Source organism: Hemicordylus capensis, chromosome 2 (assembly GCF_027244095.1).
Source record: "Hemicordylus capensis ecotype Gifberg chromosome 2, rHemCap1.1.pri, whole genome shotgun sequence".
In the NCBI taxonomy this organism is placed as follows: domain Eukaryota; kingdom Metazoa; phylum Chordata; class Lepidosauria; order Squamata; family Cordylidae; genus Hemicordylus; species Hemicordylus capensis.
Genome location: NC_069658.1, coordinates 88,276,686 through 88,289,091, shown reverse-complemented (window position 1 = coordinate 88,289,091; position 12,406 = coordinate 88,276,686). Strand labels below are relative to the sequence as shown.

Below are 12,406 nucleotides of genomic sequence, written 5' to 3'. Positions count from 1 at the left end.
TGAAGCTATAATTGAGCAAAAGGGTTCAAAGAACCCAGGCCCCCAGCTCCTGAGGGGCCCCCAGCTCTTTACCTCTTTACCTCCCCAAAAATGCTCTTGTCAAATATCAAACTAGGCACCAGACAAGATATGTAGCTTGACCATGATCACACTGCAACACATTAAACCAAAAAAGTATCGGTTCATCTGATTTTTCTACTAACTAAATCCAAATTATAATTAATCTTATCTTTAATATGATCCTTCTTAAGATTTGGCTTAGACAAATTATATTTTAAAAATACCATTTTAGAACGTATAACCTTTTATGTCAACCTTATAGCCTTATATGCATGTTCCAGCAATGCTAATATGCTGCCAAGTTAGCATAATATTATGATTCATTAAGTAATCTTGGGATAGCTATTGACTCTTTCGATACTGTTTCCCACGGTCTGTGTCAATTCCCTCTTTTGCGGTGGTGCCTGAATACATTTTTGTTGAATAACTTTATTTTCTTAATTGCTCAATGCCACATTGAATAAGTAAGCATATGTCAATGGGAGCAAGATAAGGGAACCATCCATCCAATTTAAAATATGATCAAATCTGGCTATGGAGCCTCTGCTCATAATCCAACTATACAGAGAATATTGACTCACTAAGTTCAATTTCTGGCTCACTTTTATCATTCGTGCTTTGAACTGGTCTATATCTAGAAGACACATCTTTGAACATGCAGGCCACTTTACATAGGCTCAACCTGCACTTCTAGTACTGTGAAGAATGCTAAGCAAAAAATAAATCTCTAGACATTTCCTTTTATTAGTGTGCTGAAATTGTTAAATACACAAATGCTTGGGGTTAACCCTAAATATTTCCTTTGGTAGACTAGAATTTACTGCTCCTGTACATTTTGTGAATCATCACAGGATGCAAGCTTGGTTTGCAGGAGCAGCTTCGGAGATCAGCAAATCCCTATACCCCACAACCCTTTTTAAAGTAATAAGGACCAGATGGAATGGCCAAAAAGAGAGAAAAAGACTAAGACAGTGACCAGCATCATACTTAAAAAGTGCAACACAATTATAAGACCAACGCTTTTGCTATTATAAAGTGATCCACTTCAATTCAAAATATTTCCTTAAACATTTCAGCTCGTGATCTCCAAATAATCAAATGAGAATTGCAGATTCTTTAACAATCACACCATTATTTCCCAAATGTTCATGTTAATTTAAAGTTTGGTCTCTGAGGTGGTAAGAAACCAGAAGCGACTGTATATTGTTAGGCAAGCTAATTTACTTGCATGAGCATTGTTTTGACACCAGCCACAGTTTCCATGAAGCATTGCTGTTTAAAATATGTGTTCTCTAGTTTAGTTACTGCTAGAAAACAATTAGAGCAGGAATTTATCATGGCAATAGCAGTGGAAACATCATTACTCTTATCAGGGTTGGCTGCACTGAGCCTTGGGGAAAGGCTGGGCCATGGGTTTCCACCACCCAGGTGGTGGCAATGGTGGCTGCAGACGTTCCACGTCTTCTCAGAGAGTGGGTATGAAGAGGAGACGTCACTGCCAAGGCGTTTTGGCAGCAGCAACTCTCTCTGTTCCCACAGAGGGCTCACCAGCTTGTTGATCCCACTTGTTGAGGTGAGAAGCCAGAGCAGAAACTCCCGCTTCCACTGACCAATGAGCTTTCTCATAGGCTCTTGAGAAAGCCGATTGGCTAGAAGGAAGACTGGGAGGATGGGGGAGTTCCTAGAGGAAATGGCAGTGGCAGTGTGAGCTAACTCATGCCCTGCTGCCACTAGGTAAGGCAGTGATCTTCACTGTTTTTCAAGAGTCATTTTGACAAAAAACAATGTTCAATACAAGAGTCATTTCTCAATGTGCTGATATCTTTGAGTGCTACGCTTTCCCCAGCCTTGGGAGTGGGAAGGACTAAGAGCAACAGGGGCCTGTCAAGTCCCAAAGACATCTTAGAAGGTGCACACAAACTGCTGGAAAGTATAGTTTTCAGCACTTTCCCCGTAGAGCCCTATGGGGAAAGCCCTGGGAAGACTACATTTCCCAGTGCTGTGTGCACCTTCCAAGATGGTGCTGGGGCTTGAGAGGAATCTGTTCTCCTTAAGGGAGCCACACCAGTGCTTTGAAAAATCACAGCACTTTGCTTCAGCTGAAGCTTTGCACAGGCCTAACAAATAATTAGGGAGCCACACTTGGGGTTAGTGGGCGCCGAGTCATCATTGGCTCCCAGGCCTTGCAATGAACACTGATCTAAGGATTCAGCCAGTCCTGCCTTGGTCCTCAGGCCTGACTTGTTACACCAGGTATGTCACCATTACTTATGACAAGGAGACAGAGGATAAAGAAACACCACATTGTTAAAAGTATCACGATTCTTCTGCTACAATATGCACATATTTACAATATGCAAAAGTTATAACTTTTCTTGACTGCTTTATCAGTTCTTAGTATTACCTCTCCCCCCGCCCCCCTTGTGTTTTAGGCAGACTGGCCATTTTGTGTTTTTATTTTTCCAACTGCATATACACATGATTATACTTTAATTTTTTCAACTTTTAATTTTAAACCAGGTATCCCCAAACTGCGGCCCTCCAGATGTTGCTGAACTACAACTCCCAGCATCCCTAGACACAATTTTTTGTGGCTGGGTATGCTGGAAGTTGTAGTTCAGCAACATCTGGAGGGCCGCAGTTTGGGGATGCCTGTTTTAAACAGTTGCAAAACTGCTCTGGAGATTGGATGGGAAGGATGTTGGTGATGATCTCATAGGAGCTAGCCAATAGGTGCCCCCACAGCCACTATTTTGCCAACAAACTGGTAACTTGCAGAACTGAGCTTGTTGCAGGATATTAACATGCACATATGTGCTTCCAAAGCAGTCAAAATGTACAATCAATTGATCATCAATCTTCACATACTAAAAATGTTTTCACCCAATACACCACTATTATACTAAAATCTATATATTCTTCTTTAATCTAGTGGGATAAAACAACAGAGATCTAAACTTGTTTAGAGTAAAAATTTAGATCCCAATTATAGCAGTATGAACTATGCCCCATTATCCATCTGCATCACATTTTGCTTAGTAAGGATAATGGTCCTTGTGTCTATTGGATGAGGAAATATGACATGTATGGAAACCCTACTTTTTTGTAGTCAGAAGCCAACCAAAGCAATTGTACTTAGATTTTTCCAAACACATCATAGATGTTCCATGCATTAAACAGGCCCTATACTTTTCCTAGGAAAGGAAATGTGCAGAAAAGCTGTTCTGGTGTTTAAAGTTTTAGATAATTCATCCTAATATTGGCAAGGAAGTACAAGCTTGTCCCAGGTTTTCAAGAAAGACATGGGGTTCTCATCATTAATTGTGTCTGACTCATGGCCTCACTTTAGATTTCATCCTTTCACACAGTCTTTAAAATCTTATGCAATTCAAATACCCTTCTGATGCTGATCAGAGAATGTTCATTCTTTGATCTTCTGTTTAGGTGGAGGCAGCGCATATGTAGTGTAAGTGGGTAAGAGGGAGCAAGAGGTAAAGACAAAGACTACCAAATGAATGATTTCCTCATGAAGATGCAGACTCAGACCGTAATTTCTTGAGCAGGGCAACAAGTATAGCAGCAACAGCAGATGCTGAGATAAACTGGACTTGCATTGCAAGGCAGGTTTGTGTCTCAAGGGAGAAAAAGGTAGCTTAGCTCCACTCTCTCCATAGCAAAGCAGCCTGGTTGAATACTCTTGGCCCAGCTGGGCAGAAGCAGCAGTGTAGCCGCTGAGATGTGTTTGAGGGAGAAGACCCTTTGCAATAACTGTCCTGCCCAGATGATTTCCAACCCTTGCCTGTTCAATGGGTTCTTGGGAGGATGAGGTGATGCAAGAAAGCAATTTGTGTCATCCTGTTTTGGTCTATTCTGTCTTTAAACATTGAGTTGGTTTTGAAAAAGCATCTTTGCTGGAACTGACTGGGGAGAAAGTTTATTGCCTTATTGAGAATGAGGATCAGCCTTCCCAGTCTAAGATGGTGGGATGGAGAGGCACTTTCAGTCTACCTGACCTGTCTGCCAGCCAGAAAAGCAATGGGAGCTTCCCACCTCAGAAGAAAGGTGCCAATTCACCTCACTTTATTTAGAGACTCTCGTAGCTTAAATCAGATTCCTTTAACCTCAATGGAGGTAGTGGATGAAGGAGCTGTAAGTAGGCTATTTCAACTACTATGCAAAACTACTCAGACTATGCAGAAATAAGTATGACACAAACTGGATCAAATATATGCTTTTATTTATTTTTTTAAAGAAAATTATCTCAAATTTAGCTCTGGAATCCATGTAGCAGCAACCAAAAAAGGCACAAAAGTGTAGAAAGAACCCAGATAGAACACAAAGTCTCAAAAGCAGCTTTCCTCAAAGATAAGCATCCCTAGGACAAGGATTCACATTACAGAAGTTATAATACGTCAACTCTCTCACAGCTGGCACACTATAACTTCTGGAATATGAATGACTGTTGCTGTATCTGTATACAGCAGCAAATCTTTCCTGTAGACCTTAATGGAGGCCTTAAGGAAGTTATTTCAGGTTGGAAATTCTTGATTCTATTAACAGATGTGTGCTACTGCAACTAAATACAGGCATTTAATAGGTTTGTTCAAGATTTTTTATTTTAGAGAGGTATTGATGAGTAAACTTGTACATGACGGAACTAGTTTCACCATCAGTGTGTGTAAAGGATCAGTGTTTATTCTCCTAGTTGAAGACACTCTTTCTGAACTGCATCTGTGCACACCGTTTTGCATACGCAAGTTGCCTCACTCATTCTGTGCACAAACACCTGCATACACACATGGCATTGCCCATTCCGCTGAATGAATGGGGGGCTGTGTTCATATGTGCCTGCTCAGGATTGCTGGTCAGGACATCACAATACAGGTTAAATGCATGGACAACTCAAGGGAACGGCCAACCCACATGGGAGGATGGTATTTCAATATAAAGTTAAAAGGCTTTGGCATGAGATGATACATTTGATGTAAATTTGACAAATGGTTAAAAAACTCTTCTGAGAATTTCAAAAATAATAAAAGGTATTAAAATTTTTAGTGTATAAATTCCTACATACCCAGTAATAAAAGCTATTTAAGTACATAATTCAAAAGCAGGATTCCACAATACCATTTAACATTCCAGTTTGACAGTAATAGGAACTTTTTTTGGAAAAATGTTATTTAAATACATTTTATTAAGAGGAATTAAGAATATTCTGTAAATTGCTGCATTCTTTTCATGCTCAGTAGCATTACACATTAACTTCCAGAAATAGCTTGTTTTCTTTTCTTACACATTCAGAGAACTAGGGAAAGGAATAAGGCCCTTTAAGAACAGAAGTGAAACCAATGTAAAATACCAGTGTAACAATGACCTCCAATTCAAACAGGACTTAAAAATAGAGCTAAATTCTGTACATACAGTGCATGTTTAGTATCCCCATATTTGCAACATTATCTGTTCTGGAATGACTCAGTGGAAGTCAAGCTTTCATTTCCATCAAAATGATAAAATTAAAGCGCTTGAACATTTGGAGTGCAAGTCAATCCAAATGGAGTAGAAAATAAGTACCCCAACGCTGCGCGAAAAACAAGCATCCAAATACGCAGGCCTTAGATCATTACAGTCTCTGCAGCTTCCCTGATAAGTGAGGCAGCTTTGTCTAATTCCAGTTCCGTTTGTTCTACTGTCACCACAACTCGGATGCTGTTTGGGAGAACACAGCAGTTAAAATTCAGCACAATCATACTGTGCTACTTTCTACTACAACTAATATATTACGAAGGACCAGCTCTTCCCACATGTACCTGCATCTGTATCCAGCTTGTCTCAGCAATGTTTTTGATTCACATAATAATAAACACAACCCCCTTTGCCAATTCAATACAGGTTATGAAGTGCAGAATGATGAGGGTCATCACTCAATAGCCAGAAAATATATTTGCCTCACGGCTGTGGAAGTGGTACTACTGCTTTGAATTCATCTTATCTGGCCTCTCCTCACCTCAAGTTTTATGCAGCATATATATTTAAAGAGCAGTCTAAAATCTAAATCTAGTTAGTCATACTCAACCTGAACTGGATAGGGATGAATTTCCCCTAAAGCAGGGGTTCCCAACTTGTGGTACTCCAGATGTTGGTGAACTTCAACTTCCATCATCGCCAGCCACAATTAATTATAGCTGGGGATGATGGGAGTTGTAGTACATCAACATCTGGAGTACCACAGGTTGGGAACCCCTGCCCTAAAGGATTGGCCTGCAGTCTCAAGTGTCCCTTGTGGCTCATAGAATTTCCACCAGTTGAGGCTGGCGAGCCAGACATGAACTCTCCTGAACGGAGATAGCCTGGCTATAGCGCTCCATGCCCTGGTGACCTCCCATCCAGATTGCTACAATATATAGCAATATATAGTTCTCTGTAATTTCAGTTTGTGCAGAATAGCTACTAGGCTGCTAAGGGAGACTGGACATATAAGGCCAGTTTTGAAACAGCTTCCCTGGCTATCAGATAATTTCTGAGCACAATTCAAAATGCTGGTGGTCTTCTTGGAAGCCCTATACACCATGGGAACCAGGTACCTGAAATACCATCTCTTTCTACATGTACCTGCCTCTGATGATGAAGTCATCATCAGAAATCCTTCTCCAGATGCCCCCATCTTCTGAAATTAAGCAGGTAGAGACCAGTGAAAGGGCCTTCTCAGCAGTGGTATCCTACCACTCTCCCAGCACCCACTTTGCAGCACCAGGCAAAGAGAGTCTTATTTCCTCAGGTCTTTTGAAGCATCAGTTGAATTTGGATTCACTCTGACTAACATTATGCATGCCTAGGAATGTTCTACACATGTAAGGTTGGAGGGGCAATTTTCATCAAACTGCATTTCTCTCTGCTGCCCTGATGCTCCCCAAATATATGTAACTGAAGACATATTTTCAGGGACATATTTTTGGGAGGCATTGAGAGCAGCAGAGTAAATGGGGAAATCACTGAAAGTCACCCCTTCCCCATTGCACACACAATGTTAGTAATGTGAGCCATTATTAATGTTATACAGTCTTTTGCTTTTGCTTTAAATTGTTAGTCTTGAGGACATACTACTGAAAGTTTTCTCTTTTAAATATAGTTATCAATAGGAACTTTAGGGAAATCCTCCTATTCAACAAACCAATCCCTTACTTCTAATATAATTGATTGATTGATCGATTGATTAAGTGCCATCAAGTCGGTGTCAACTCTTAGCGAACGCATAGATAGATTCTCTCCAGGATGATCTGTCTTCAACTTGGCCTTTAAGGTCTCTCAGTGGTACATTCTAATATAATAGCAATCCTTAAAATTTAAATGATCCAACAAAAGCTTCAGCAGTCTTTTCTTCTCAATTCTGCATGTGGTTATTAGAAATACTCTGGATCTGAACAGTGTATTAGTAGGAAGGTGAATATCTACTAACCTGGGTGGTGGGAGACATTTCTCTTCTTTGTCCAGATAGCGAGCCTGAGTTAATGCAATACCTCTGTTCATACACTGGAGAAGGAAATGCAAATAGTTCAGGAGCATCACAGTGATGTGTTAATTACTATAATTAATAAGTTACATATGCTACATTATGTAGCCATATGAATTCATGTTTGTCAGTTTCCCATCACTTCTCTCTCCCTTCTATTAATCTTCACAACCCCTCGTTGCCATATTGCAACCTCCTTCAACCCTTATCACTGCTTCTTACCCCAGATTAATCAAAACACTTTAAATAGATGTGTTAGCAAATACAATAATGAAATGCTAAAATTGCTGAAGCTAAGGGAACCATTAATCAGCACTATATGACTCAAACTGCTACATGCTTTAAAATACTCTAGCCAGTACTTAGAAACTAGAAGTGAGGGAAGGAAGGAAAGAAGGAATAAAACTGAAGCAACCCCAGAAATGTGAAATTCTGAGATCCCCCAACATGGAACTCTTCAAGTAGGTCATACGTGTGGACACATTTTTCAGCCAATTCAGGAGGGTCTTGCGCTTGCTTGAATGCTTCCTTTCTTAGTATTAAAAAAAAAAATAACCCCCAACCAGGGACTGTATAACTTCACATACTGCAGGTGGATAACTACACATTTGGATCCTTCCTCGCCGCCTGCCAGTTGGAAATTAAATATCAGGGAGGGAATTTCTAGCCTTTCCCCTGACATCCTAGCAGAGGGGCTTCTCTTCTTTAAGTGTAGATTGGAGACAATTCAATACCTAATGATCACCTACTAGCAATGTGAAATGGTACTGTCCAAAAATAACCATCAACAGTGTGAGCAAGTAAAGTAAAGTTTGAAAGGGCAATGGCTAGTGCCAGATGATGGTTGTAGCCCTCTTCTACTTTTCAAATGCTATTTAACCTCAGGTCACAGAGTACACCATGAGTCTCAATGGCTACTAGTCTGAGGGCCACCTCCAGCTTCTGAGGGCCACCTCTAGCTTCAGAGGCAAGATGCCTCTAAATACCAGTTGCAAGGGAATAAGAGTAGGAGAGAGGGCATGCCCTCAGATATTGTCTGTGGGCTTCCCAGAGGCATTGGGTGGGCTACTGTGTGAAAGGATGCTGGACTAGATAGGCCTTGGGCCTGATGCAGCAGGGCTTTTCTTATGTTCTTATCATGACATAGCTTTGAACAAATACAAGATTCCCCAGTACATTTTAAAACTGTTATATATGCAGGACAATCCAAAGGAACCTTACATAATCTGTGATTTCCTTCAGTAATTTCATATCACTCTCTCGAGATCCAGTGGTCTCTTCCAACTGGAGGTGTAACGCTGGAGAAAGTGATTGTCCAACCACTCTCAGACCAGGAATTCTAAATAAAGCCAACATATCAAAACTATCTACAGGTTCATCAATTAAACTGGATAAATTACATCATTTATCATTGATTTTGTTCACACACACACACACACACACACACACACCCCTTTATCATATTATCACAAGGCTATATGTAAACAATATGGTCAAATCTAATCCCCATCTCAAGGAAAACAATGCCATCCATTAGGATTCCTCCCCACTCCATCTTTTATTCACACAAACCAACTTATGATGTGCCACGAGTGGAAAGGAACAAACAGCAAGCATTAAAGCAGATTGCCTAAAGAGATATGCAGGTACAGTGAAGTGTCGATAAGCTCTCCTGCTGGACTTACTCTTCCCTTATAGGTACATCCCTTTGGGGAGATGTATCATTATCCAAAAGTAACTGTTTTTGGAATACAACCACTTTACTACCTGCTGGGATAAAACATGCAATGTTATGTGAGAAAGGTTTCCTAGATTAGGCAACCAAGCAGTTTCCCATGTTTGACATCTATCTAATTCCAGATAATCTAGGGAGTGTGCAGTACAGTACTATACCTGGAAGTGGACTGAGGGGTCCTAGAATGACTGCACAGATTTTGAACTGGCCTTCTATGTGGCTCTGGGTGCCAAATATTTTAACTAACACCAAAATGTGTCCATGCACTTAAGAGTAAAGAGACTACAGTTCTGGTCCAATGGAATCTGGTATAAAGAAGTGTGTGCACACCCCCACATCCTTTATGGACAGCTTTGGTCCTCCTTTGTCTTGACTGCCAAGGGCAACAGAGCTAACAATAACACTTCTCCTAAGTTTGTCTTCTGCTGCAACTGACTGAGCATAAGAGCCCTTCTTATAACTGCCACGCCTAGAACATCTGACTGTGCAAGTGGACAATGCCCTAAGTAGGTCAAAAAGATGCAAGAGCATCACATACAAATGTCAAAATTGTACATTAAGAATTCTGCTTAAATTAGCATTGCAAAATTACCCTTAGTGCATTACTTTTGTGGGTGAGGTCAGCACGATATTCTCAAGAGAAATCTAAATTTCCAACTATCACGCTTTGCTTGAAAACTGTATTTACTGTGTTGCAATATTGTTTTGTAGAAAAGCTATTTAATGAAAAGAATAATTAACAGCAGGAACACACAAAGGCTGTCTGGATAACAGCAAGGAATAGCTAGTAACAAATTGTAGCATGTAAGCAACTCAGAAATACTATTGGGCTAGTAAGAGAGACAAAAGAAAGGAAGTTTATAACATTAACTTTTTTAAAAAAATCAGCATTTACCCTTCTCATAAATTTTCATACTCAGATAAAAGAAACTGTATTCAGTTTTTAAAAAGTGAGGCACTTCACACAACACGTGTGAAGCACCTGATGGGGTTCTGTGGGGAGAGCAAGCTTAGCCCGCTCTCCCCACAGATGAGCAGCCGTTCATAGCTGGGTGGTCGGATCGGCTGCCCACACAGCTGCCGGCTCCGTCACGGAGTCGGTGGGAGCTGCGGGGATTGGAGGTCGTGCGGTTCCCAGAAGTCCCTGGAGAGACCCCCAAGCCTGGGAGGTTGCTTGCACACGAGCAAAAAAAACAAGGTTAATAGAGCAATCACTCTGTTAACCTCATTTAAGGGGAGGGGGATTTTATGAGGCTAGCTGCTGGGAGCTGCGCGGCTCCTGTTGCAGCACATGATCAAGCAAGCTGGGTTCCCTTAGCCCACTTTTGGGCGATCATGGGAATAGCCTCAGTGTATGTTACTTTTCTGCATAGATTGTATTCAAAGCAACTTTACAGAATCTAATCACTTGACCTTTGTGCACAACTTGCCACAATGTTAACACGAGACTTGTAGCCTAAAAATAGTGGCAGCAATTTAACCCCCTGTACCAAACCCAGAATATATCCCGCAGCCCAAAACCCACAACAAGGGGTTACCAAAAGGGCAATAATTCAATCATGGTCACAATAAAGAATCCACTATCAAGAGCAGTCTGGGAAAGAACTCTCAAATGGCACATAGCCTGATTGATAAGTTTCAAAATAATCATTGCACACTTTAACTTTAACTGGACTTTAACTGCTGAATCTGGAGTAGACAAATTATCTAGAAATATTACTGTCTTCACCGATTTATTCCTGGATAAGCGTGCACAGGATTACAGCCTAAATCAAAGGGCAACTGTTGCCTATAGAAAGCAAGGTGTGTCAGAACCATTAATAACTTGTTTCCTATAAGAGTGTATATAAGCCCTGTTAAATCAAAATAGATAATTAACATACTTCAGAAACACAACTTAATCATCAAGTGGTGCAAAAGGAACAGCTATAATGCACTTTAAAGGGAGACTGTTTGAACCCCAGTCAATTCAAAACTTGCAGGTTTTGCCCAGACAATAGTGCTTTATAGTAGAAATACTCCAAATTTCTAGAGGCTGCTATACAAATCCCAAGTTGCTCTCCAAGTTCCTTTTGTCAGTTACTTAAAATAAACCATCATATGACTCAAATATACATCCAGCTAAAGAGGAACAATAAGCAAAGCACAGCAGACATAGTTCTTCGAGGCAAAAGGTCAGTTAATAGCTAGCGGTAGGGAAGTTGGTTCTGTCTGTGTGCCAAATAGTATTCCGAAAGCATCTTTATAGCATGGGCAGATAAGAACTTGGCACGACGGATCAATGCATCAATACATCAAACACACACCAAAGAACACTTAGCAAAAATGTGTATGCTGGGGCTTCAAGGAAAAGTTAAGGATAGGCAGATAAATAAGACATGCTTGACTGAAAGTGACAAAAAAGTTACAGAATCAAAGAGAGGCACTACTATATGCAATTGCCAATAATCGTCTCTGTCATAGTAATCCAAACACATGTTTAGTACCCAAATTTATGCAAAGACCCAAATTAAGATTGGGGTGCAATACATCTGAATCAGTCTTGTACAGAATCATTTTCCATGCATTTCAATACATTCTGCATAAGACAGAATTGGTGTACTGCATCCTAGGGCTTGATCTGAGTCTTTTAGGCCTCTTCATTGGATATATCCAATAACAGATATCAGAAAGCCTATACTGGATTAAAATTATCCAGTCAGATATCGGGCGGAGATCAGACCCACTATTGGAATATCTAAGCACAAAATGGCAGCAGTTGGCAGAAACGCAAAATAGAGCCTGCATCTGAAGGTCATTTTTTCTACGATTGTGGCTATGGAAAAGAAAGATTGTTATTTTCTGCCATCTATTAGTCTGCCTGTGCATTTATTTGATTATTTGCTTACCAATGTAAAAATCAAGTGTTAGATACTCAGATGCTACATTACTTCCCATGTGATTCTCAGATGCGAGTATAATTTCTAGATTACTTTTAAAATTAATTTTTAAAAAATCAAGGGATTGCCAGATTCACTTGAAATTAAAGACAAAGTTCTGCCATCCTCCACTATGCATCTGCCAAATTTCAGAGCTCTCTGCCCAGCCATTTTTTAAAAAATTCA

The 12,406-nt window shown here is 40.3% G+C and overlaps 1 protein-coding gene across 2 annotated transcripts in view; it reads right to left on the bottom strand.

Annotated features, from left to right (window-relative positions):
- Positions 1–4,280: 4,280 nt before the first annotated feature.
- SPTLC1 (serine palmitoyltransferase long chain base subunit 1) overlaps positions 4,281–12,406 on the bottom strand; it is a 55,004-nt gene continuing 46,878 nt past the window's right edge. For both annotated transcript variants that reach the window (XM_053298649.1, XM_053298647.1), the window contains exons 13-15: positions 8,789–8,906; positions 7,514–7,587; positions 4,281–5,766 (exon numbers count right to left, since the gene is read on the bottom strand). In XM_053298649.1, coding sequence (XP_053154624.1) covers positions 5,673–5,766; positions 7,514–7,587; positions 8,789–8,906 — 286 coding nt within the window. In that variant the 3' untranslated portion in view covers positions 4,281–5,672. The remainder of the gene's footprint in view (positions 5,767–7,513; positions 7,588–8,788; positions 8,907–12,406) is intronic.